The sequence below is a fragment of the Tympanuchus pallidicinctus genome, unplaced genomic scaffold (assembly GCF_026119805.1).
Source record: "Tympanuchus pallidicinctus isolate F22 unplaced genomic scaffold, pur_lepc_1.0 scaffold9, whole genome shotgun sequence".
Taxonomy (NCBI): domain Eukaryota; kingdom Metazoa; phylum Chordata; class Aves; order Galliformes; family Phasianidae; genus Tympanuchus; species Tympanuchus pallidicinctus.
Window position 1 is genome coordinate 2,695,234 of NW_026294813.1, and position 26,791 is coordinate 2,722,024.

General features: G+C 38.4%; 1 protein-coding gene across 4 annotated transcripts in view; it reads right to left on the reverse strand.

The window, feature by feature from the left end:
• MAST4 (microtubule associated serine/threonine kinase family member 4) overlaps nt 1–26,791 on the reverse strand; it is a 284,153-nt gene that overhangs the window by 201,646 nt on the left and 55,716 nt on the right. For all 4 annotated transcript variants that reach the window (XM_052670248.1, XM_052670246.1, XM_052670247.1 and 1 more), the window contains exons 2-3: nt 19,643–19,796; nt 5,149–5,270 (exon numbers count right to left, since the gene is read on the reverse strand). In XM_052670248.1, the coding sequence (XP_052526208.1) occupies nt 5,149–5,270; nt 19,643–19,796 (276 nt within the window). The remainder of the gene's footprint in view (nt 1–5,148; nt 5,271–19,642; nt 19,797–26,791) is intronic.

Genomic DNA, 26,791 nt, shown 5'->3' on the forward strand with positions numbered 1-26,791 from the left:
AGCCTAGAAACTTAGGACACGAGAAGTTGGAGTCATACTAAACACAGCAGAAGGCTCTGCATTATATTCTCAAGCTGAAAAATGCCTGCAGAAAAATCCTATACACCTCTGTTTGTAAGCAAAATCAGAGGAGAAACTTCCATTCCTACCAGAGTGGATGAACTGTATCTTCCCTCCCACCCCAGTGTCTGCAAGTCAGCTGTGCCTCTGTATGAGCCTGTTTTCAGAGTTATTGCCATCATCAGAACCACAGAAGAACTTCAGTCTGAAGATGAGTTACTGTTCCCACACTGTCTGCTTACATCCGCTGCTACCTTACAATCACTCTGCAAGTACCACAGGCATAAAAATATGTTGATTGACTGAGAAGAAAACAGAAATGTTACTAAATCAGTTAAAAAGCTTGCCACACTTAATTATCCCTCAATCCAAGGATACTGCTCCACAAATAAAATTGAGCACAATAATATACACCTCATCAACTTGCAAGCGAAGTTCACCATTTCAGGTCAAACTTCAAGAGAAAGCTCAGAAAGAGTTTCAGTATTTCCATTTCTGTTAACTGCAAATGCCACAGCAGAAACCCAGTTTCCTTCAGTAATAATTACTCTCCAGTAGCATCAAGAAGAAAATTCTACAATTCTCTGGTTTAAGTTTCTTGACAATATATGCCCCAATTAAAACTGAGGTACCAAATTCCTATGACTACTAAGAACAGAAGAGAGGTTGTGAGTTCACATGAGAACTCTAGCTAACCTACTGCTGCTCCCACAGTCATCACAGGGAGCACCCACATCTAAGGTTATCAATATCTTTCCGTTAACTTTGAGATCCTGAGTGCCAATGGAAGTGTAACCACTACCCAACACACCAAGATTTTCCTAAGTTCTTATTTCCCAGCACCTACACTCTGTCATTCATTTTAAATCCAGAGCTGTAATTAGTTTTAAATTTTATCAAGCGCTTGGAGAACAGAAATCAGAACACCAACAGCAAATCTGTATACCAGCACATACTTTTCAAGCAAAAGAGAATGTATTCATGAATCAGTGCTTTAACTATCGTAAGTTACTAGACAAGCAGCTACACTAGACAGTTTTTTTCTGCTGGTTTTGGTGATGGGGACTGGGAGACAGCACTGTAACTGAATTTATTTACATCCATCCCAGTTCCAGTTACTTTTCCAGTCTCCACTCCCCATATTCTTTTTATCCTGTTTACTATCTCCTCCACTCCAGTAAAACCCCTTCAGGGCTACAAAAAGTACCATCATTATATTCCCAGTTATCCTCTAAAAACAAGCTGAAAAACACTTTATTTCCAAAAAGGCATCCAAATATCAAATAGTGTAATTGATTACATATCAATTTCTTCTGGCTATATAGTTTATTGGCAAACCATCCATACTCTCATTTCTCAAGCGAATAATCTTACCAGCATACAAGTTAATGATGTGACTTTGCTGTACTTTCCACTGTTTGGTTTTTTTCCTGCTTGTTTTTCTTTTGGCTTTTGTTTTTTGGTTTTTTTTAGGGGGTGGTTGGATTTTTTTTTCTTTTCTAAGAGTTAATTATAACTCAACTGTCAGAACAAACAAGAATAAGCCTTTATTGAGAGCATTATGCTAAGGCACAGTAACAAGAACTACTTCTAGGGGCAAGGCACTATGTTTTAGCTTAATGATTTCCACTGTGGGGGTCCCACATATCAAACAAAAATCCAAAAGCATAAAGCATGCTCAGCTGACACTGTATGCTACAGAAGATCATTTTAACAGACCCAGGTTTTTCATTATCTGGCAGGAAAAAGTAGTCCCAGTGAGCCTTCTCATAGTTTGGGGAAAGTCTCCCATGAGGGAGAACGGTCATTATGCCTACAGAATAGTAGCATGGCATTCACGTGCAAAATAGGGATGCACTGCTTGTTCCTATACACATTTCATCTCTACTGGATTTCAACATTCTAATATAGTACAGAAAAGGACTAAATCTACCTTCATCTCTAATAAAGTGTCCAAACTACTTGGAGTAACACATATTTCAACTCCAGCCTAAGCTCAAATACATTCTATTAACTGGAAGCTTAGAAGCTAATGGGAGAAGACCTATTTACACACAAAGAGGGCATGCTTGTAAGTTACAATTTCTATTGGTTAGAGGACATTTTAAACTAGGTCAGGCTTGTATAAGAGGTTATCATTTATTTACTAGTCCTACACAATGGTATTGTATAGCTTTAGAGGTCTTCTTAGTTCGAAGAAATCTAGAACAGTTTACACAAGGTAGTTAACACTGGTGGTCACCACCTCTGTTTTTGAGTATGAGCAAGAATAGCATCAGAATGAATTGTGCCCATTCTAGTGAGAGAATCTAGGAAAGGAATCAAACATTTTAGAGTTCTGTCAAGCAGTTGACTCTACAAATACGTTTTTCACAGAAATGAGCAGTGAATATTTCAAATACTAAACAATGTAGACAAATAAAAGACATCTGTGTGGAACAGGACACCCTATCGACAAATTCATGCATTCATTTGTCAGCAGTCTTATGGCTCTGGATCACATCTACTCCAGCCTTTCTCCGTGTACAAATAATATGTAGAAGTGTTTACAAAGATGGATGTTGAGTTTCCTCCTTTGCCACCAAATTAGGACTAACTACTGAATTAGAACTGCAATTAAGAATTTGTTAGAAGGCAAATACTGATAAAGAAATATACATATTCATGGGCAAGTTATAGCTGAAATGAAATACACAGGAGGGAACAACTCTCTAGTCTTAAATGCTAGAGGCAACTGATGTAGAGAAATCTGGCTATAATAACTTGGCAGTTTTAGCATTTCATAGGAATAAATACTTTCCATTCTAAAAAGATTCTGTGATTAGACTCTGATGTCAAGTTGTTTTTTAAGCCAAACAAGAACATGGTATTCAGATCTATACAACAGCATAGCATTCAAGCAACTTCCTCAATTCAGACTTTGTACTTCTGAAAAGTACTTACTTAACTATGCTGGGGAGATTTCAGATAAGAGATAGACTTAAGATTAGCTACTTAAGAGATTTCTATTATATCTTATTTGAGTTTCTTACAAGTGCAGTCCTTGGATTTGATTATTAACTTTTAGAATATTAAATAGCTGCTCACATACATAACCAAGCACTGAAGACCTGAATTCCTGGGCAGAAAGAGCTAAAATTTAAAGTAACCTAAATTTCAGACACAGGCTTTTGTTGCTCTCTAATAATTTTATTTTAAAACAAAATCAGCTACTCTTCAAATTCAATAGATAAAACTAAATAATAAATACCCATGCAATTAATGATTTGAAGAATTCACTACAATTCTTCAATGAAATAAAGATTCTTTTTTAAATTATGTCATTTGCTCAAGCACAACTGATACTGTCTAACCAATTAGTGTTTCTAAAGGATGTATTTTATTTGTTTTCAATCATTTATTACCTAAGCTATAATTTTGCAGCTTCTCAAGGAACAAATGTCTGCTTTGCATCTGGGGAATAAGCCACACAAAAGGGTGTTGGTGTGCTGTTTGAATACATGCAATTACTGGTAGTTACATTCTAATTAGCATAATTAGTTTTGAAACAGTTCTCATAATAACTGTCAACATTATGTCAATTTAGCTGAAGTTAATGGCATATTTAACAGATACACACATTTTCAGAATTATACTATTTAAAAGAAAGTAGGAGGCAAGGCCCTTTCAGAAGAAGTAAAACTGCCTTTCACAGATACTGAACATTTCTTATTTTGTTTCCTTTTGGTAACACTCCATATAAAAAAGTCCTTTATATAGTAACTACCCTCCAAGTTCCATAAGACCATTCTTAAAAATTCACACTCATAAAATGACAAGAAAAATCAAATACACCAAAGTACAGATGCCTGCCAATTCAGACTTAACATTGTTTTGTGTAAGTCAGCAATAACTTGGGTGTTGTTTTTCTGTCTGTCTCTTTCAGAAAAAGAGAAGAGGTAAAAAGCACGCTGAAAAGCAGCAAACACTTGTGTACTCATACTTAGGCTTAGCATGACCTCACCGCTTATTAGGGAAGGACAGCTATTTGTGAAGGCTGGTTTTATTCTTTTTCTAGCTTTCACAATACAATACATCACATCCATTCCAAAGAGCCAGAGATAATAAGCAGCAGCATCAAGTACAAATCATAATTATATCCGTAAGTGCTGATTTGTTGTTCTTGAAACATTATTTCAGGTAGCTTTGTGGATAAACCAGCCATGTACATATCAGTATAATCCTAAAAATCAGCACAATGGTACCTGCGTAGCATCGTCTGCTCGTAGTCATCTTTGACCCACAAGTTTTCCTTATGGCAAAAAAAAAAAGAAAAAAAGTTTCTCCTCTCAAGTAGATATGAAAAAGCAAAGTTTTCATAATCAGCCAAAGGGCAGATGAGAGCAATTATTAATAACATATTTTTGCTTTCTTATACAACACAAAATACATTCACTAGAGTGAACTAGAGTTCAAAGAAAAACATGGGTTAAATCTGGTGTGCTGCACTGAATTTTAACACTTTTTAAGATCTTAAGCAGAAGCACGAAGAGGACAATTGACATTTGAACACAAAAAGTCTGAAGTTCAAATGTAGGAGGTATATCTTCCCCTTTCTCTTCTCTTATTATTTTATCCAAAAGGCTTAATTAAGTTCATGCTTCATATTATCACTTTCTCCTGAGGACATAGTCCTGCAGAAAGCAGAAACAAATAAACTGATGGAAAAGAATGCCCAGGAGAAGGGACAGTTACCATCTATTGTCATCTAAAAAAGCATGCCTTCTTTCTATTTTTAAGGGAAGAAACCATTTAAATGCAAATAGCTATATAATATAGTTGTATTAAATGCAACTAGATTTTATGCTAAATCCAGCAAAGCAGTTCACTTTCTGCTATTATAAACATTGTTTAGCTACACTCAACATACTAAGCAGTGCTACACGCAGGAATGCATTAGTTAATGGAAAGATTCAGTTTAAGGAAGAGAGGTTAACCTGGACATAAACTCTGGTTGGATCACCATCCCCTCGCAGATTCTGACATTACAGAGATGCAAGAAATATTTTTTTGTTTGTAAGCTCATAGCTTTAAAAAAAAATTACTCACCGAACTAACAGTAAGTGAAGGTGCTGACTGCCCAAGTGCTTGGCAGCGCATGCGAACAAGATTGGTGGTTTCTGCAGGTTGCCATAGCTGATGTCCATTTGCATTGGGAAGCAAATACTTGCCTGTCAAGAGAGAGTTTGTTAAAACATTAGATGTTGCAAATGAGGCAACGTAATAGGCAGTCTACTATAAGATAAAGTTCTTAGCTGTATTTCCACAGGCATTCACCATTTTCAAACATTTGTTCTATCACTAGTCATGACCACAGGCAATTTCATCAAAGCAGATTCAGTACTCACCTGCCACCCCTCAATGATGCTCTTCCACATGCTAAACTTTTCTTATGCAAATACCTTTTTTTTCCAACATTTTCATAATCGATTTTTTCCAACTTTGAAACGTGATCAATGAAACAATAGATGCAAACACTCAGAATGGTGGGACTGAACCAAACAGATCTGAATTCTGAATGCTAGCCACAATTAAAAGAAAATAATAATACATATATTTCTAAAGGTTGTCCTTTTTAATTATTGCTATTAATCCAAAGCTTGATTCAACTCATTTCATACTTTCGTTTTGAAGAGCTATGATAAGCCACGATCCTCTAAGGCTAACATGAGAACAGTTAAAGTTTCATCTCTTCTGATCAACTGCGGTAACTGATTAGGTTACATCAAAAATTCTACACAGGTGGATTCCCTTGTCGTTGAAGACTACTCTCAATACTTTAAATGGCTGAATTATTACAGGCATTTTGTTGTGTGAATCACACATTTTCAGAAGATGGCATCATTATCGGGAAAGAAGGGGAATGTCAACAATCACTGCTGCCTCTTCCAGAGTAAGGCAACAGAAGGAAACGGGAAGCTGTTCCAAAAATGATAATGTTATTTCATGCAAAAATGACTGAACTATGAAACTCTTTGTCAAATGATTAAGATCTTAAGAAGAGTTAATGAAGGGCTTGGAGAATATGCCCTACTGAGGGAGAGACTGAAGGAACTGGGGCTGTTCAGTCTGGGAAAGAGGAAGCTGAGGGACGACCTTACTGCTCTCTTCCAGTATCTGAAAGTTGCATACAGCAAGAGTGGGGCTGGTCTCTTCTCACTGGTAACAGGTGACAGGATGGGAGGAAATGACCTCAAGTTGTATTAGGGTAAGTTTAGATTGGGTATCAGGAAACACTTCTTTACGGAAAGGGTTGTTAAGCACTGGAATAGGCTCCCCAGGGAGGTGGTTGAGTCACCATCTCTGGATGTGTTCAAAAACCAGTTGGATGTGGTGCTCAGGGACATGCCTTAGTGGAGGGTTGTTAGGGTTAGGGTAGTTTGGTTAGGTTGTGGTTGGACACAATGATCATTAACGTTTTTTCCAACCTGAGTGATTCTGTAACATCAAAACTTCTGCATTTTCGCGGAGAGACTGCAGAAGCTCATAGAAAAGAGAACTCTTGGAGTTATTAAGTAGGAAGAAACTATTTCTGGAAGCCTCTGAGTAGCAAAGAAGCAGCAGGGAATATTCGAATGAGAGAATATTTAGTGGAGAATATTAAGAGGTCAAGCATGTAATAATGCCTTTCCTTTTTGCTTATTTTCACACTCTGCCACAAAACAGACTACAGAGGATGATCTTAGCCGACATGTCAATGTTTAAATCCTCAGTCTCAGAATTGCAGGGATTGGAAGGGACCTCTAGAGATCACGGGATCCAGTCATCTCTGAAAACCATGTAGAAGTGGGACAATCACACTACTCAAGCAACTGACTCATGAAACCATCAAGTTGATGCAAACAGACAATTCAAAAGACTTTCTCTTTTTTTCCCAATCAAGTCTATGTTCAAAAATAAGATGTAAGATTTTGACTGAACATGTGATTAAAAATCATATTCAAAAAATCACATATACTAACTAAGCACTTGTTTCCTGAAATGCTAATACTGCCACATTAGTCCATTAGTCACTGCGCCCTCAAAAAACAACTGAGAACAGAGAACTAACTTTGTCATAGGATTTGTGCTCTGGTAAGAAGCCTCTGTTTTGCCTGAAAATCAAGATCTTTAGTTTTATAACATTACTTCTAAACAGCAGATCCATAAAGTTGTTGAGTCCTCTGCAAAGAGTTTTCTGGAAGTAGAGAGTCCCCAAGAAACGAAATGAGATAGTCTTTTTACACTGGTAAAGTGGAACCTGTACATACCGTTCACCCAACCTGCTAACAGCTTGACCAACACAAGTAGAAAAATGTAGATAAAGACGCAGTGTTATGCCCAAGTATGCAATTCTCCAGGATTCCAGGTTTTTGTTTTTTTTTTTCACATGTCCTTACTCATCCTCAACTTAAGAGCTGCCACAAAAAGCTGCAGTCATTGATTCAACATCCATGTCTTTGGCATTCCACTGATGACACAACTGGAATGTGCCAGTGGCGTATACATAAAGCTATAACTCCTATCCATTACTTCATATGGTTAATTGCTTTTCCCACAGCAGGGGGTGGGGTTGAAAAAGGTGGGAATAAAGTGGAAAAAACTAAGTTATTCATATTTTGCATTTAAATAGGTATGTTTTATTTCTTTAATGCTTTCCACAAGGAAAGAGGTCTATGCATCTTCTTTACTTACTTTTTGACACCTCTCCCCAGTGTCAATGTTAGGATGAGGTTCTCAAGCGAAAACTAGACACTCCTATTGTCAAGTACCAGATTACAAATATCTCTCAGATAAAAACACTGGAAAGAAACGGCAAGAATGCTTCAAAAATCTCATCAAAGTCAAACATAACCACAAACAAGATATATTACCATTGATGGTAACATCTGTAAAATGCTTTGGCAATATCCATTTTGTCAAGCAGACATACATTACACAAATTTCTTACAAACTCCATATTAACTGTTAGAAGCAAAGGGGAAAATTAATTTGCAAATTGATCACTGTAGCATACTCCTGGTGTACTGCATCATCACAGGAATCAGCACTTAAAAGCTACAGGCTTTTCCTCTGATCTGAAGAACAAAGGAGAACACACGCAAGAAATCTTTAATGACAAAGTTTGTTCTAGAACTGGGTACAGCAGTACTCTTTGTCTAACCACGGCACTTTAAAAGTGTGAATTTTAAACTACTTGAAAAATCCACTGTCAGACACTAGACCCTTCCCAGACTGCACTAATTCTCATTTCAGGTGAATCCCACTGGGCTCCCAAACAAAAATTGAAGGTAATTACTTGGATTTCGTTCACAAAGTATTCCAGCTTTGTTTCAGCTTGGATCCCTAAAGGGCAAGGGTTTAACAAGTCAGAGAAGCCTGGAAGCAGAAGGGTATATAAGAAATAAGAGCATTATTAATGTTTGCACTTCCTGTTTTAAATGGGAGCCAGATCCAAAACAGCGAGCTATTAGCACAACTCCTATTTGCGTTAGCCACTCAGCAAAGTGAAGCATTCTGCACTTTGTTGTGTGCAAGGCTACACTGACAAGGAACACCTCAATAGTCACCTTTATCCTTTGTCCCTTAAAACATCTGTATTTTATCCAGTTTTTATCTTTCTGAAACACACGAAAGAAAAAATATGATATTTTAACAGAGAAGATGGAGAAGAGCCAAGTCTAATGTTTACAGCAACAAAATGTTGTACAAGAAGGCTGACAAGAAAGCAAAGCAGATTAACCTCTACATCACAGCCAGTGTCTGCAGTGTAAGAATTCACTTCGTATTCCATTACTGAATTCAAATGGGTGACCTCTAGAAATATTTTAAATAACATTGAAGTGCCCATGGAGGTGCTAATTAAACACTCAAACTGATCAGAATCACCAATGAAAGCATGAGCACGTGTGATGCTGTGATGCTGTTATGATCACTCCTCCCATCCTCATCCCCAGTCAGGAGCCTCAAGGGCACAACAGACTTCCAGAAGAACAGAAATCAGGGCAAGCGTAGCAGACTGTCTAGAACTCTAGTTCATCTTTACAGTGTACATCCACAGATGCTTCTAAACACAGAAACAGCAGGTAGTAAATGCACCCCCTATGTAAGTACAATTGGAATGGACTGTGGATAACAAAAAAAAAAAAAAAAAGGTAATGGCTCATCTGAGAATAGCTTTAAACTTTCTACAGAGAGAGTCAAGAACAGCAGCAGTTGCCAACAGGAAATCCAACTGCAAAAAAATACCCTGAACATGACAGCTCTACTTTTAAAGCTATGCTTCTTAAAATAAGAAAAACTGGAAATGGTTTAAATGAATGCAATGAGTTTTCTCATTTTCAAAAATAAATGGAACACCAATATTTCTTAAGGAAAACTATTTCTTTCAAAACTCAGTCCACTCTTCAAGGGTCAAGAACTCTGCCTCATTCAGGCCACTGTACAATAAACAGCCCCTGCTGTGAATTAACCAGCAACTCTCCCTGGATTCCTCCACATAAAAGAAACTTCATGTCACCTCAATTTTTGAACTATTCAAAAATTCAATATGGCCTTCTCCTGTCCTCATATTACTCCTACACTTCTTCCCACTATCGTTTCATTAACAACTATATGCCTTTTTCTCCTTTTACATTTCAGCTGTGTTAATAACCCTTGAATTTACACACAGCCACACTTTCCTCATCATTAAGGGTCTGTAGTATCAGTATTACACATAAAACTCGAGCCAAAATGCATTATTGATTTTCACACTACACTCATTTCTGCCTTCAAGTGCAAAGCTCCAAGCAGCTTTCCTTTGTGAAAGAAGTGACTTGTCTGCGACCTCAAGTCCAGCTCACCTCTTCCATCGTAATTCAGCATTTTGACACACACACACAACTGAGAAACAGCACCAGAGGCCAGCATAATCTCCATGTAACAGCAGACTACTGCCACACAGGTTGTAATTTTATCATTACTTTCATCAGTTATTGGTACAGATGAGTCATCTACTAATATAGGTTCACCTACTGCTATCCAATTCAATCCCAAAATGGCCTTTGACATCCTGCCATGTCTTCTGCAATAGCTTCGCTGGCCTGTCTGCTATCCTTTCCAAGCCCAATGTAGCTATTAAGATAGCCTGAAGTCACAGTGTTTTGTTTCCAGTGTCATCTCCTCCCACGTCTGAATGCAATGCTCGTTAGTCCAGCACATTTATCAAAATGCTTTTCAATGAAAGGTGACTCCAGATTATGTAATGGCAGCATTTAATGATATTACATAATCCCCATAAGACCCAGGAAATACATCACTGTAGTTCAAAGTGTCACCTTCCCCTCAAACTTCTCTGTCAAACATTTCCTTTCCTATATAATGGACAGTGGAAGACGGAAAGGAAATCACTGTGAATCTTCTATTTGTCTGAAGTACCTTTGTTGTAGGCTTTCCTTTTTAAGGCCAAAAGGGACTAAAACACACAAAACTAAAATATTATTCTCCTTTCTCCTTTCCTCCTCTGAAATCCATATCCTAATAGAATAACTGAAAACGGTTAAAAATTCATTTCCATTTTCACGTTAAGAATTACTTACGCCAAGTCTCCAGCAGTTGGGTATTTTAACAATTGCTTATGATGAATAAAATCTTCAGACAACAAATGCATTTTTGCATTAACCAAAGCAGTATACTCAGAGCAGTATTTAACATTCCAGTGGTGAAACAGTTAATCAATATGGAAGTATAAACACAAAAGAAGCATCTTGACAGCTTTTAATGGAAATAATTTCCAATGAAAATACTAAAAGCCTTTAAGCCATCCCACAGTTTCAAACGAAAAACAGGTGTGCACCTTTATGAAGCTCAGATATCTGGATATGTGCTGACAGCAACAATGGACACAATTAGCCCAAAGACAAAGCTCTACGCTTTACTGTAGTGTCCGACAACTTAAACCAGTAATGTGTTTCTGCAATCTAACCTATAGCCATCCTGTCACCTCTCTGGGGCAAAAGCCAGGAAATAATTGTTCTGCTTGCTTCAAGAAATTGATTGCAGATATTTATGACAGATGCATATTATTTAGGAACATCTCAGATGAGTAGATTCTTCTCCCTCACAACTTTTGATTAAGAAACAACAACTGATCCTATCTCAAGAACTGATCTCTGTAGTACAGAAGCTCACCAAACATGATTCCACTTCACAGCACTCCTGGGAAACAAAGTGCAAGTGCAAGAGAAAGTACAAGAGAAAGAGGAATGAACCACACAGAAGACAAAACTGGATCCTACTGCAGACAGCTCTAGGTGATTGAAACGTGCTGAAAGAAACAGTTGGGTACTTCTGCCTCTTTCTATGCCTTTCCCTTTTCTCCTTCCCAAAATAGAAAGAGTTCACACCAGGTGTCATTGATACAGGTAAAAACACCAAAGCCAGACTCAGCCACATCAGCTTTGAGCAGCCCAAAGCACTTCACAGAACAGCCAAAACCACGTGGACACAGCCTACATACAGCTTCTCAGGGGAAGCGAAGAGCCCTCCTACCTCAGCCGTTCACCATATGTTTATGGCACTCTGCTTTAGTATTTCAAATTTGACTGCTGTAGGCTGCCCAGCAGTAAGAAATAATGCAGAAGCTATAAATTTTAGGATCTACTCTCACACCATTGAATGGGGAATCAAAGTATATAATTCCTATTAGTAGTAACTGCAAAAGTAAAAACGGTGAATAGATTTAAAACTGTAAGTTGAAAATTTCACCATTTTGCCTTATTTTACTGTAGTTGTGTCAAAAAAATTTGATTTAAATACAATTTCAGATGACTACCAGCAAGCAAAAGAGTTACTGTTTTATTCATGCCTCATTTATTGCCTACTACTTCAGAAAATTTGCATGTTAAGCATATTATCAGCTACACATGGTTAAAGTTAATAGGCAATGCCAATTTCCTAGCCTGATATAAGAGGTGAACTTTTTCTTTTAAGCAATCTGTCCGCTAAGCATAATATCACTCAGTTAAGCCTAGAATTTCAACTGACTCCATTATCATTTCTTTTGTTGCTGTACAAGGAGACTCTGTAAGAAATCCTATTAAAAGGTGATTATGTATTTTACACTTTTGATACACCACAGAATCCTCTTAAAATCTTGGTTTCACTTTCTAAAATTAGCTGAAGAAGTGATATCTGATCATATATTAAATAAGTGTGGCCCATCAAAGGCAAAATTAAGACACAACTGCAACTTTAAAAATGGACACAGTTTGGACAGCAGAAACCAGTAGATTGAAGATTTAGACCTGTTTCCAGACTAAGAGAAAATGTTTCACGCTTGTAAGCAACTTCTTTCAACCCATTTCAGCAGCAGAAAGACACTCAAGATACAAAATAGAATCCTGTTCACATGTTAGTTAGTAAAAGTTCCTCTGCTAACAGATATTCCATGAAATTACATTTTTATTTTGACAAATCATTCATAATCAATTACCATCCACTAGATCAGGGATTGAGAATCCACAGCTTATCAATGTCCTGTTCCAGTGCCTCACAACTTTTGTAGTCAAGAATTTCCTCCTAATATCTAATTCAAATCTACTCTTGTTTAGCTTAAGCTTAAACCCCTAATCACTGCAAGCACGAAGTGAGGTGGCCCTTCCCCATACTCTAAATATGTCTAATATTACCCCTTTTTCTTTTTCAGGAGCCACAAAATTCAAGAGCTGATCTCTTAAATACAAGAAATGCCTCCTCCCGTCTTCATTAGGAAATATTTATAAAGCTTTTAATTTGAAAACTCAACAAGGATTACACACAAAAACTGCCTTCCTCTCTTAAGCATTCTTCAGCTGTACATCCAACTTATGTTAAAGCATCTGCCTTGGTTAAGTAAGTACAACTTCCCTTCACAATTGGTCACAGCAATTGCTTAGTGATGGTAAGAAGCTGACACTGGGTAGAGCACAGAGGTGAAAAGAGAAGACTTAAACAAGTATGAGTAATGCTGTTTTGGTGTGGAATTATGATGCAAATAGAGTTGTGCACTAAGGAGCTCAGGTACCAGCAGCAGTAAAGATTGCATGATCACAATGCTCAGTTTTACTTAAACAGCTTGTTAAACCCAATCAATTAACTAAGTCCAGGCAAGTTCTTTCACATGTGCCTCTGCAGCTGCACCACTGCAGGGACTTGAACGATCTAATTCAACAGATACTGGGGTATTTCTTAAGAGGTTGCAGCTTAAACCTCAGAAATTTACCATGCATATTCTCCTTTCTTTCCTTGTTTTATTTTTCCACAATGAAAAGTGACTGTTTAAACAAATCTCAAGCTGCTTTTATAGCAAATCCTGAGAAGGTCTAAACTCTACTTCTTCACCTTTCAAAACAGGCAACTTGCAAATTCATCTGCTAATTAGGCACACCACTGCTGTGGTTTGCTTTGATCTCAGCAACAATCAACTTCTCATGTTCTGATGATACAAGTCCGATTAAACAGCAATCGAGGAGTTAAAGGCAAAATAATGAGACAGGAATACAATATCTCCTGTTCTCATCTGAGACTATTACATGATGCAGAATCCAGACATGTCAAAGAATATGGAAATCATCTTCCTAGGCACGCAGGGAAGCAAAATCAACTGAAGTACACAGGTTGACTGAAGCCTTAAACGACAAAGGTAACTGACAATGATAAATACAACCTAATGTCATCTCAAGCGCTAGCGCACCTAGAATAATTTAAAAATACATATTTTATCAGTAGAAGACAGCCTGATAGTACATGCTTTAAAAAATAATTTTCTCACGTATGTAATCACAGAAAAGCTCGCTTCTCTCTTTCTACCAATTCCAGAAGAAGTTTAACACGTGATACAATGTGTCATGAAGAACTTAAGGCGCCCAGAGGGCTCGAGAGGAGCCCAGGGCAGGCAGTGAGCCTGGATGACGAGCGCCGTGTCCCCGCCACACAACACGCCGCTGTGCTGGGCACAGACGCCCCTCCTCAGCCCCCACTGCGGCCCGATGGCGTCAGCCTGGCACCACAGGCCTCCTCACTGCTGCCAGCAGGAAAGGACGTCCCAAAACAACCGCCCGCCACCAGTAAGAACAGTACTTTGAAACCTACGTCTGGCCTCATGTGTGAAGGGAAGCAAGATCAGAAGGTAAGGTTTCCTAACGAAGGGGATGCCCGAGAGGGCGCCGGTACACACAGCCATCTTTGCCCCGTATCCATGGCAACAAGGTTCTCAAACAATGCCCCTGCAACTGTAGCGTCTGGGGTGAAGTCACTGCTTTCCACGTAGTGGCGGGGGCGCTGCTGCTCAGGCTGGAAGTCAGTAAGCAATTCTGAGACAGTAAAGATGAAATAAGGAACGCCTCATGTCCTCCAACTGGCCATTACTGATAAAGATCAATCCCTAAAAATGCTGTCAGTAACACAGTCACATCCCAGTTATGATGAAGTGTTGTAGAGAATGGAAAGGTAGCAGTGACAACAAGGCTTCAAAGTATCCTCCATGATTTCATGACAAACTCTCCACAGCCATCAAGTTGTACCTAGCCTCCCACATTAAGGTTTAATGAGCTAATCTGCATTATCAGCAATATTCATGAGAAATGCTCCACAACGTAAGACCAGAACTCCAAATTCCCGCCACTGTCAGCTGCTCCCCCTACGTGCAGCAGGACAGCCTGCAAGTCCTGCCAGCAGATGCCAAACTCTAGATAACAAAGAACAGCTTGTTCTTCATGGCCCATAACACTGATCTTTCTGCTAATTAGTGCGAGTGATGAAACTCTAATGCAAAAAAATCAGACTGAGACTACCCAGATTGATTTCAAATCAATCGCAGATTAGTTATATGGGAATAACAATCATTGCTGGCAACATTTAGATGAGTGATGGCTTAGATGTGGGAAGCTGATCAAAGCAGAAACATTAAACAAAGAAAAATACATGCATTCCAAAATTTCTTAGTCTTTAGTTCATCACTAGATAATGACTTAAGTTCATTAATGAAAAGTGCTGCAGGATGTTCAGATTAAAGACAATGTAAAATGAAAACTGTACGCATTATCTCACTAGTATTTGTGTAAGATCAATTTATGGTTAGCAAGATAACAGCTTTACCACAATTAGAGACAATTAGCTCAGCAGGAAGTCTGTTTCCAGGCAATTATTGATGAGATAACAGGAGGCGAGATAAAAGGTTCAAAATACAAGTAACAAAGTTTAGTGGTTGGTTGCTTTCTTTTTATATATCTAACTGTGAAGCATAGGACACAACTGGATTAGCTGCAGCATTCTGCAAAATGCAAGCTCTTGCCAGTGATGTGAATTCATGCAATGCAGAAGTAGAAAGAAAGATAGCAATCTGCAAATGTAATATCAAAGCAGTTGAGGAAACTGAACAGAGATGCCCCACACACTGCAGTGCAAGTTGAGCAGCAATGGGATATGAAAGCAAGGCCAATTCAATTTGCTTGTCTGAGTGATTTCCCAGGTTAACTTCCTCCATAGTAAAAGCTCATCTAATTTCTCAGCCTTCCACATTACTTTCTGAATTCTATTTAAGCTTCTCTGAACACAGCAAACTAAAATCTGCAGACAATTTAAGCCAAAACCCCTCTGCATGTAGACAGCCCTTTGATGTTTGCAGAGATCAAGAAAACCAGCCACTGCAGAAAAGCAGCTTTTTAATTAAACATCTTTTCTCCTGATCAGAAACAAGTTTTAAAGTGCAAGACTGTACATTGCTTGGAATCCTTAAGAAGACAACTAAAAAGCAAGGGGGAAGAGGTATTTACATTCACACAGGAGTCAACTGCCTTGAGAAGAGCAGAGCTGACCCCATCTGACCAGGCTTTGCCTGCGTCATCATCACCATGGCACACAAAGGGCAGCAGCACTGTTCAGAATCACAAACCTCTTTCCTCTATCTTTGAGAAAGAACTATTACAAAAGCAGCTGCATAGACTGTACAAGGATCATATTTTATACAATCTTTGGCGTAAGCAGAACTCCAAGCTCCAATTTACTTCCAGGTAAAGAATGCAGCCAACACCTTACAGAAAAATATGCATGAAGGGAAGGTAGAAAGGGTATGGGGCAGGGGCCAGTATGCAGAAACAGCAGAGAGGAAAGAAGGCAAACACTGAATGCACAGCAAGTCCCCCAGTAACTGTGTGCAGGTGTACTGCAACAAACCAGAAGGAGTCCAGAGAATGCACAGGCAATTCTGCTCCCCAAACTTTATAACAATTTGGAAACATTTGGTATTTTAAAACAGAAAAGGAGCTGGTCACAAATTGCTTCCAAGTTAGCCAGTAGAAAATAATTTTGCTCTGAAGTTGCTGAACTTATGAGTGCTTCTGCTTAGCAACTTCAACTGCAAAATACTGTTTGCCATTCCTTTCTTTCTATTAAGCAGTACTGCTGGTACTTCACAACAAGAGCAATCAAAGTACATTTGCTAGGCTAGTATCAGGCAACATCCAGTAAACTCTTTTTATTCCAAATTCTGCCTCTCTTTTCAATCCTCCTTCCCTTCCTTGGGGATGCAGATTAAGTAAAGATTGCTTAAAACAGCGCAGTTCAGGAAAAAAAATAAAAATGCTGGGTGCAAGCTTCCCCAAAACAATGCTAAATGTAAGCTCAGTTTCCATCCTAGCTCTCCTCCAAATATACTGATTTTGTATCCTTCGTGTTGATATCCCATTCGAAAGATCACCTTTTACATCATTCTCAGTTTTTCTCACTGCCCCATTACTTTAAATAAGTAGGCTAAATTACCTGAGCCTATTCAGAGCAATAGACTCTCATTAACTGAAATCCTTCAAGTTTTGTAAATTTCATCCAATATATTACAACAATGCAAATTTTATTTCTTCTTGTATGTCTCACATAGCATTATTCCTCCTTGTAAAGCCCAATAAACTCATTTATTTGGTATCTATTCCCAGAGGTGAAAAACACCTCTATTTATATCTATTAGTATTCAGCCCTGCAGGACTTGAAATATCCTGGTTTGTATAAATTAACAATAAAAACATAAATAAAAAATTAATACTACTAACACTTTATGGCACACTAATTCTGTATTGTTAATGGAGAAGGGAAAGACAAAATAAGAAAACACAATTAACAGCTTTCCTAACACTTGGAGTGAACAACAAGCATCAGCATAAGCACATCCTGCAAAGTTTTTAACTAGGAATCTTCTCTTGCTTTACTTACTCCTACATTCTGTATTTCTTGAAGTTTAGTAAAGCTAACATTTTTGAATGATACAAGCAGAGACTATACATTACAGTATTCAAAAAATACCACTCCAAAGCATTTTACAGGATTAACTGTTAGACCTTTTCCTTATTGGACAATCTGCATCTTTTTACAAGTGGAAACTCACAGAAATTAAGGAAGAAATGCATGAGAGAAGAATTAACCCAAGCCAAGGGCAAGGACAAGTCAGTAAAATTACTCACTTCAATGTCAGGGCTTGTGAGTCCCTCCCACCCCATGATATTCTATAATTTGACACCACCACCTCATGTTTTTATTTTTTTTTAAGTCATGTTGTGACACTTGTGGTTTCAAACCACCTGTCAACAGTTCAGCATGGAAGAAACTACAAATAATTCAGAAATTTAATTATGCCAGAAGAGGTGGACAAATACAAATCCAGGGTAACGTTAAAAAAATTAACTTCAGTTTTCTGAGCATTTTTAAACAATTTAAGGAAGTGGTTCTCTGTATCTGCAGCACCAGGTTTTTTTGTTTGTTTGTTTGTTTTATATCCTGTTAAGGACTTTTTGTCATCAGAATGACTTTGATTAGTTTAATCAGTATTGTAAAGCTGTTAAGATATTTCAAGTATTTTATTAATCTAAAGCCCTAGGGTATTCAGGTTCACTGAAAGTGCATTAGTAATAAAGCAGTTTAACATCACTGCACCATATTCCCAAATCCTGATATAAAACTCCACACAACATATTGCAAGCAGACAAAAAGTATATCCGTTTCCTTTCATAAAAACCTCAAGCAATAATTCAGGCACAGAGATAAAGACTGTGGAGTGTAGCTGCAGAGCACACTTGCTTCATTTGTTTTTGATTAGGCTGCCTTCTCCTCATTAGCTGGAGGGTTTATGCAGGAAAGTTCAATTTTTGAATCCACTAGCCTAATTTAAAGTTGAACAAAAATAAAATGAAAAACCCATACCAACTCCTGCTAAAATAATAAGTAATGTGCTGGCAATTTCCACTGTCAGGAAAACACCACCGTGGTCCTCACATCAAGTTTTTTAAAAAGTAACAGAGACACCAGAGCCTTCACTGATACAGTCAACAAAAATCAAACATGTCACAGTGCTGCAAGTCACTCATCTTAATAAAGACCATGTGGATCAAAAATACTACTAGATTGCTGTAAAAAAATCCTCATAAAAAAACTCATGATGAAGCAATCTTCTTAAAACACTTGTCACTACTTCGCAGCTTTGTAGACGACATCAAACTACAAACTACATAAAAGAAGTACTGTATTAGCTTCTGGGGCTTTTTCCAACATAATGACATGGAGAGGGGTGAGAAGTCAGTTAGAAAAGCAAGTATTTTAAAAGTACTTCACAAAAGTTCACTGAGGAAGGTTAGCTATATCTGCCATTTTTCATTCCCAAGTAAAACTGCCTTTCAACTTTGTATACAATTGAGAGACAGGAGACAATCTCATCACACATACATGCCAATTCAGCTTTCCCTCCTTTGAATTTCATCTGCTACCAGATGAAACTTGGACAAAACAAGATACTGTGCCACAATTTTATCAATTTCAGAAAATTCACCGAGACATACTGTCCCTCTCACTTTGCATTTTAGGAATGTATTTAATTGCTAGGTTCCAATGAGTTAAAAATTCTTTTATCTAGAATATGCAACTTGTCCCCATGTTTTCATGTTCATTTCACTCACACATTCAATAACAAGCACTCTTCAGTGAGCATCACAGCCATACACTCTCAGGTCACAGTCACAACTTCTGCACTGTACATCTTCCATTGTAGCACACAGGGACATCAGGGCAAGGGGGCCCTGCCTACCTGCTACCATGGACGGCTTTGCCGAACAGAAGCCATGGTCCGTGCCAAGGGCTAAGCTGTTTATGGGAGGGAAGGATCCACCAGATAAATGAGACCAAACTGCTTTTTCTTTAATGAATCAGTCTAAAGGGACCATCTGTGTACTTCAGCTCTTCGAGGAAACGAGACATATGCAAATCCTATGGATGAATTCATGCAAGCGTATCTCAAATAACCCTTAAACTGCCAGTCTGCCAAATTTTCATGGAAATTTCAAGAAACAGAGTACTTTCAGTCTGCACTGTCAGCGCTCCACAAAGAGAGAGTCTCAAGAATAAGCTCACCTCACTGATTATGAGGCACCACACACAGAAGAGACGTTATAGAAGCTTCAGGTGGGGATACAGCTCCTCCAGAGTCTGGCCACAAGGCCAGATCAAGGTGCCATCAACACTACATCTGCCACACCTCCAGGTGGCAGAGCCCACACCCCAAACTCACCAGTCAGAGCTCCTCCAAGGCTTCCTCTTCTGAGCTGTCTCCCATCTTCACTCAGTTGCCTCTTATATTTGAAAGACTTTCCGGGGCCAGATAAGACCTCTGGATTGCTGGATTTTCGAAAAGGCATAGGTGGTGGGGACAGTATGTGATCAAGCTGCAAAGAAATGCAGGGAAAGAAAGAAAATGGTGATTATTTACATTAACTGAGGGAGTAAAGGGGGTAAAAAAAAAAAAAATCACCAAAAAGAAATTTAAAGAAGACTATTTTCCTTTGCATAAAAGTTATTACAGAATTGGGAAACAAAAAGTGATTTAAAAGATCTTACAGTTGCACAAACCAAGAACTTTGCAAGTGCCAAAGTTGCAGCAGGCTGTGTATGAAGCCATCCTCCTCTCATACGCTTTATAGCACATCCTGCTGCACTCCTGCACTAAGAGAATTCTTTCCCATAGTCTGATCTCAAGACATGAAGGAAGACATGAAGGAACACGATCTTCCACAAAACAACCTCTTTGCAACTGTGAACCATCTGACCAAGGCAATCTCTTCACAGATTTATCTGAGTAGTCGCTAGGTGGCATTGTGCTATCAACAAATTGCAAACCATTCCCAGACCAGTGAAATTACTGAAAAACACATTTTTCACTGTCATTGGGGAAAAAAAAACCTCTGTCTAAATTATTCTGTTTAAAAAGCTAGCATTCATTCATACTGACTTCAAATTAGCGTAAATACAAAGCCTCATCCTTCAAATTCTGTTCCTCTCATCATTTCTATACAACATTCTGGGCCTCTTGTTTTGAGAGTATTTTGATGTCTTAATACTTGGCTAAATTAGCAAAAGCAGAACAAAAAAAAGAATTGAGTAAATACTTGACTGCTTCATCCACACTGTCCACAGAAAAGAAGGACTCAAAGTCACCACTATCACCCTGGGAGATACAGAGTGAAGTTCATTTTTGTTTAAAGTAAATTGCACAGGGAACTATTATGTGCCCTGCAAAGCATTTTAAATTCCCTACGTTTAGAATTTACTTTGCACTTGTTATTTCAGATATGTAGGGTGGGTGGAGGTTGAGTTGCTTTGTTTTCAAATCAAATCTGAAGCTCATTGAAAGTGTTTGTAGACACAAACACAGCTCCAAAACACCAATATAGCTGTTCCTGAATCTGCTCCTTCAATATGTTAAGATTCATTCATGTTCTGGACAAACACTGAAGTGACTGATGAACTCAAAGCACCTGTCTACAGTAATTTCCTAAATCAGACAGGACTTGGGGGTCACATAGAATATTTAAGCAACCTTTTCCATCATTTATCATTCATGAGCCAAGTATTTCACAAATACTTCCAAGTGCTAAGGTACTCAAAATGCAAATTTACAAATCTGTTGCACTCAAAAGGAAATGACTGCCAGCAGCTGGCAAAATCACCACGCATTTGTCTACCAGTTTCTAAGAAACATAATTTTGAGACTTAGAAGGAACCTATTAAGCAAATACTCAAAGGGTCTGCAGTTATTCAAACTATTCACTTTCAGATGGACAGCAAGGACTGCTCATGCTGAACTCCAGGCATTTGACAATGACACAATCCCATCAAGCTTTTAAATGTTACTGGCAAATATTCATGGATTCTCTCAAAACAGGCTCAGTCTTCAAGACAACCAGCCATACTTCACATCTTCTCTCTTGCATAAGGTTAAGGCTTTACACACAAAAACGAAGGCATTCAGCTCCCTGCACAGCAGCACTGCAGTCTACCAGACAGATCAGGACTCTCTCACACAGTAAAGCCTCCACTTGAGTATCCTATGATATGTAGTTCTGATTACACAATTTGTTATTTCCAGTTAAGCTGTGTTCCTTTTTCACAGCTTTCACTAAAGCACGCATGGTTTTAGAGGAAGCTTTAAAATGAGACTAAAGTTCAGAGCAATACAGCACTGTCTAGGCTTACAAATCACTTTTCCACTGTCCAAATTGGCAGACTCAGAAAAGCAGTTTTGAAAGCTGTTTTGAGGCTGTTTAAATATCAACCCACTATCATTTCAACAGCAGCACCCAACTACCGCTCTCTTGTGAAACCAGCTCTGTGTTATTAATTGCCTCTATCAACTAAAATTTGTTTGATATGATTTATAGAATACAGGCACAGAAACTTCTCTTTATCGCTTGCATGGAAAGAAAGAAGACATGCAGCTGGAGACTAGGTCCTGGCTGCTGAGACAGAAGTAACCAGCTTCAGGGAAGTAATCGTAACCCAATGCAACATGACCGTGACTGAAGTCCTGCATGGGAGGCTCTTGGGAACCAGGTTTGGGAGGAAAAGAAAGCACGAGAAACTGGGGAGAAGCTGTGCTACAAACGCTTTTCCTGGTTTTGTCCACTTGGAAGTTCCCAGGCAATTTTCAAACATGGAACACATGGGAATTAAATGCAGTTTCTGAAATTTACCATTTACTGAACACAACAGGATGAAATTCAGATTCGGTTGAAGACAAACAAGGTTACATTACATGGAGACAACAAAACACAAATAGCTACTCTTGATTATGATACATTCAGAGCCAAAGTATCACAGCAATATTAGGTTTTTCTGATAAACACTTTTTGGCGCAGAATTTCATTTTAATACAGGAGCAGTACTGTAGCCTACACTTACACACAGCTGTCAGCTGTGTTTCAGCTAGATGTTGAGAAACCTATCCCACCTGCAGCAACTACACCAAAAAACACTATACAGTCTAGTGCTCCAAAGAAAGAATACAGGCATATGATATTTGGCCTTTTCATACTGGTGATCAACTCCTGCTTTAAGAAATGTAGCCACACATAGATTCAAAAAAATCCACTATCCAGAGGCTCAGATTTTTGCTTCCAAAGAACAAAGTAAGTCTGTAACATGCAGAGCATTTATTTGAAAGTCGTCTGTACCTCATAACTGATGTCACCGCAGACACAAGCCTCTTTAACAGCCTTGATATAGTTAAGTCTGGTGCTCGGGAAGCATAAGGAAAACGGTTTGCAGCCAGCAGCCAGGCTTACAAGTTCATCCCGAACAAGACCTCTCAAAACTGAACGGGCATCTGACCAGCCAGCCTGACCCAGACAGTCCTTCTAGACTGAATTCAGACTCCAGATAAAAGCCTATATAGGAGACTAAAAGGCTTTCTGTCTTCAGCAAAATTGCTTTCCCCTCCTGCCAGGTAAGGCATTCAAATTCAAGTGAAACCAACAAAGAAAGTTTTAGTAAGTTCTGCTTCCTTGAAGCACAAAGCTGAATCTGAACATCTGCAACATGGCACACATTCATATCTCACAACACAGCCAATTCAGACATACTGACACTATGGCTGTTTAGTGCTGAGATTATGACAAGCTCAAATTATTAAAAGATGGATCCAAATTTGTTAATATTTATTTGAAAGACCTCTTGAAAAGCTGAACACTATGAAAATTCACATTGTGCTTGTTACCAGGTTCAGATTCTGTGTTATTGCTCTTAAGACTTGAAAGCAGTTATCTCAGTGAAGGAAAGTGCTGGAATTATACCAGGGCCATTTTAAATAATTTTACTCAAGCAGCCTCTGCTCAGTATGTCAAACACTACTGCCTAACTGCAATCACCACTCCATGGGTATTTCACATTTACTAAATATCCAGACGTGTCAATTTTGGATGGCACACAAGCACAATAAAAGAACTGTAGCTTGGTTGGTTGCTCTTTTTTATTTTTATAAAGCTTACTTGACAGCAAGTTGCAAGAGATACAACAGCTGCTCCCTGCAGGCATTTTCCAATAGACATCCATATTGCACCTTGAGGCTCTGGCTATTGTACATATTCAGCCCCACTGCCTTATTATTGCACTCAGGCTGTTTGACTAACTCTACTGATAGTATTCACAAATGCACAATTAACTACCGCACTCCCCCCCCTCCCCCCCCAATATGTTAAACACTGAGTAATTCCTTTCTGACAAAGGCACATTGTGAGAGGCAGAAAACATGCAGCAAACTCCTAGGCAAGTAGAACATTCCTCAAATGTGTTTCCATACATTTCCTGAAAAAAGATGCTTGATTTTGTTGTAGATGTGCTGAATTTCTTACAGAAGATAAAATTTAGCAGGTAACTGCTTTCACAGAACACTCTTCTTCCCACATCATGAACCTTACAAAAAGGAACAGAATGTATCATTAGAGGAGAAAGGCTTAAAAAATGCATACAAGGGAATTATCAAAAAAACTTTCACCTGTACATTTGGAGATCCTTTACAAACAGGAATGGAAACTGAGTGACAATCTCTTCTAGTTGCACAGCAATTTCCACCAGGGAATCAGGATAGAATAAATTTGTCCTCAGACCCTGTTTGTTTTTTCCTCTGTATTTTGAAACTATTCATTTACTGTATGAATAAAATCAGCTACATTCTTCTAAAGAAAATTATTCTCATACAACACTAGCCATGGACTATTAACAGCTCACCTATTCAGAAAGGATTATGTTCATATTTCAAAAAACCTTAGTAGAATTAAACCCAGCTGTCTACCACGGTATATTTACAGCTAGAATTAATTCACTGCTTGATAATCATATCATTACATCAGCCAACATGTCCTAATGAAAATTAAAGACATAACAACCAGTTCAAAATAAGACTTAGCGACAATATTTAGAAGTATAATTTGAGCAGAGTGTATAATCAGATGTGAAACAGCCAGAAAGAAAGCAGTAGATTTTAAGAGAGGAAATCCATGCTACAAGAAGGTGAATGAGGCTAAGGTAATGCAATTACACTGGTAACACCAGGACAAGAAAAATAAGCTGTTCAGAGTTGCTGAGATTTGATTCAATGCTTTTGTTTCAATGAAATGACACTGTAATGAGAATTCAAGTTATCTGCTCAGCTACACTTGTCTTCTTGTTTTCTTCTACTGCTTTTTTTTTCTTTTTAAACACCCAGTGTTTAAACACACAGTATTATTGTCCAAAATACTTCACCCTCAGTCCCCCCTAATTGTTTCATAGACAATATTCTTCCCAAAGAAACAGGGAGACTTAGGTATTCCATCCAAAAATACAAAGGTGTTCAAGTAAGGATTTTAATTTCTTAAACACTGAAAAATTCTGCTATACCTCAGGTCGTGTCTTATGTGCATATTAAGTTAATGTTCCATAAAAACTCAGTGCACTATCACCCACATTAAGCTTCTACCAGATGGGTACCAATCCACACGAGATCCATCACCTGAAATCTTTCATCTATGGTGATTATCAATCAGAAGTTCCAAAACAAAATTCTACTAATAAGCAGATCAACAGTGACTGAGTCCCAGGCCGCTGGGAACATAAATCAATCAATTTCTTCACATTCACATTGGGTTTCCTATAGTATAACATACCTCTCTCTGGCTTCGAGAGCATTTTAAGTGCAGATGCTGAAACAAAATAGCCCCAGCAAAGTGTTTTTTTGTTGTTGTTTGTTTTTTGTTTGGTTGTTTTTTTGTTGGTTTTTTTTTTGAAGGAAACTGACAATTTATTTTGAGTATAGGGGAGAAGCATGCGCTTAACACTTAAATATTCTCTCTCTCTAAATGCAATTAAAGTTGGAACACACATATAAGCTTTGATGAACTGCCCTGACAGACAAGCAGAACTATTAATCTATTATTAATAGATAAGAAACAGATACCTTGCAAAAACCAAAGGCATCTTAGAATTTGTTAAAAAAATTTTTTTAAAAAATCAGCCTAGTAAGAACATACTGCACTTTAGTTACTCCAGCTGCCTGGTGGCCCTACAGTAGAGCAAAATTAGACTTGAGAAAGAAACACTACAGCACAAGGCATTGTAGATACCAATGGGTCTCTGTCTTACAGGATCATTCCAAGCACACAGGTGAGAATCAATTTCCTGCAAACAAGATGCAGCAACTCATGCCTGTGATGAGCAGACCTACTGCATTTAGTCAAATTTCACCACCCTCTGATGGACCTTGTTTCTAGATGCAATGCTAACAGTGATCACATGGGAAAAGAGTATCCAGAAAACACTGTCAAACAGTATGGCAGAACAAGATCATCAGCAGCCTCCATTCAACCTGACTAGATCATTCTACATCCCCTTTGCAACAAGAGATGTTGATCAATCTCAGTCTTGAGGAAGATTTAGAGAACCATGCAACTATTTTGAATATTCACAGTTCTCATAGCAGCCTTTTCAGAGCAGAGAATCACCAATAAACTAACTCCACACAAAGTAAAAAGGAAACACTTCTCCAAAAATTAGCACCGCTTCCAGAAGCCAAGGATAATGACAGGGAAGACAAGATATTGAGGAAGTCCAGGTCACATGGCTTTCAAAGGACATGGAAAGATCCTATTTCCTACCCCTTTTCTTACTGCACTTCTTTGAAAACAAACAGACTTTCTTTCTCACTTCATATAATCAGTAGGAAAACGGGTACACATCCCACAGTTCTCAACTCTGGGACTGCCTTCCCACCCTCCTCCAAGGGAATGACCTGTGAATATCATTGGAGCTTGATGTCAGAACCTTTCAAGTTCTCCAGCTGAAAGGCACCTGTCATCGTTTAAGACTTCACCCATGGACTATCTCACTTCAATCTGTGACCTACAGTTTTCTTCTTAGGACAGGGATCTCAGCTGCCATGCAGACAGAAGATCAGCCAGGGCCTCAGCTCACTCTTGAAGGAGACAGGTGAGAGGCAGGAAAATTCTTGTTTACAGCCACATTGCATGCCAATAATTCATACAGCAGTTCTTGTTTTCCGTAAGAACACAACCTGCAGCTGACCTTGCAAACATGTCTTTACCAACGTGTATGGTAACTGCTGAGACACGGCCTGAACCACTAATTGAGTAACTGGGGAAAGGGGCCAGTCAGCCCAGGAAGCACAGGTAAAGGCAATTCTGACACGAGTGAGCCATCTCCTTCCCTTCCTTTATAACACCTTTCTATTGTGCCAACCCTTTCACCATTACGCCTTTATTGTAACGCCTATCCCATGGTACTGATCTGACCAATTGCTACAGAATGTAAAGAAGAGAAATGCATTTTAAAGTTGCTATCCACAAAGCTTCACTTCAAACCATTTTAACTATTGATTTTACATCTTAGACAC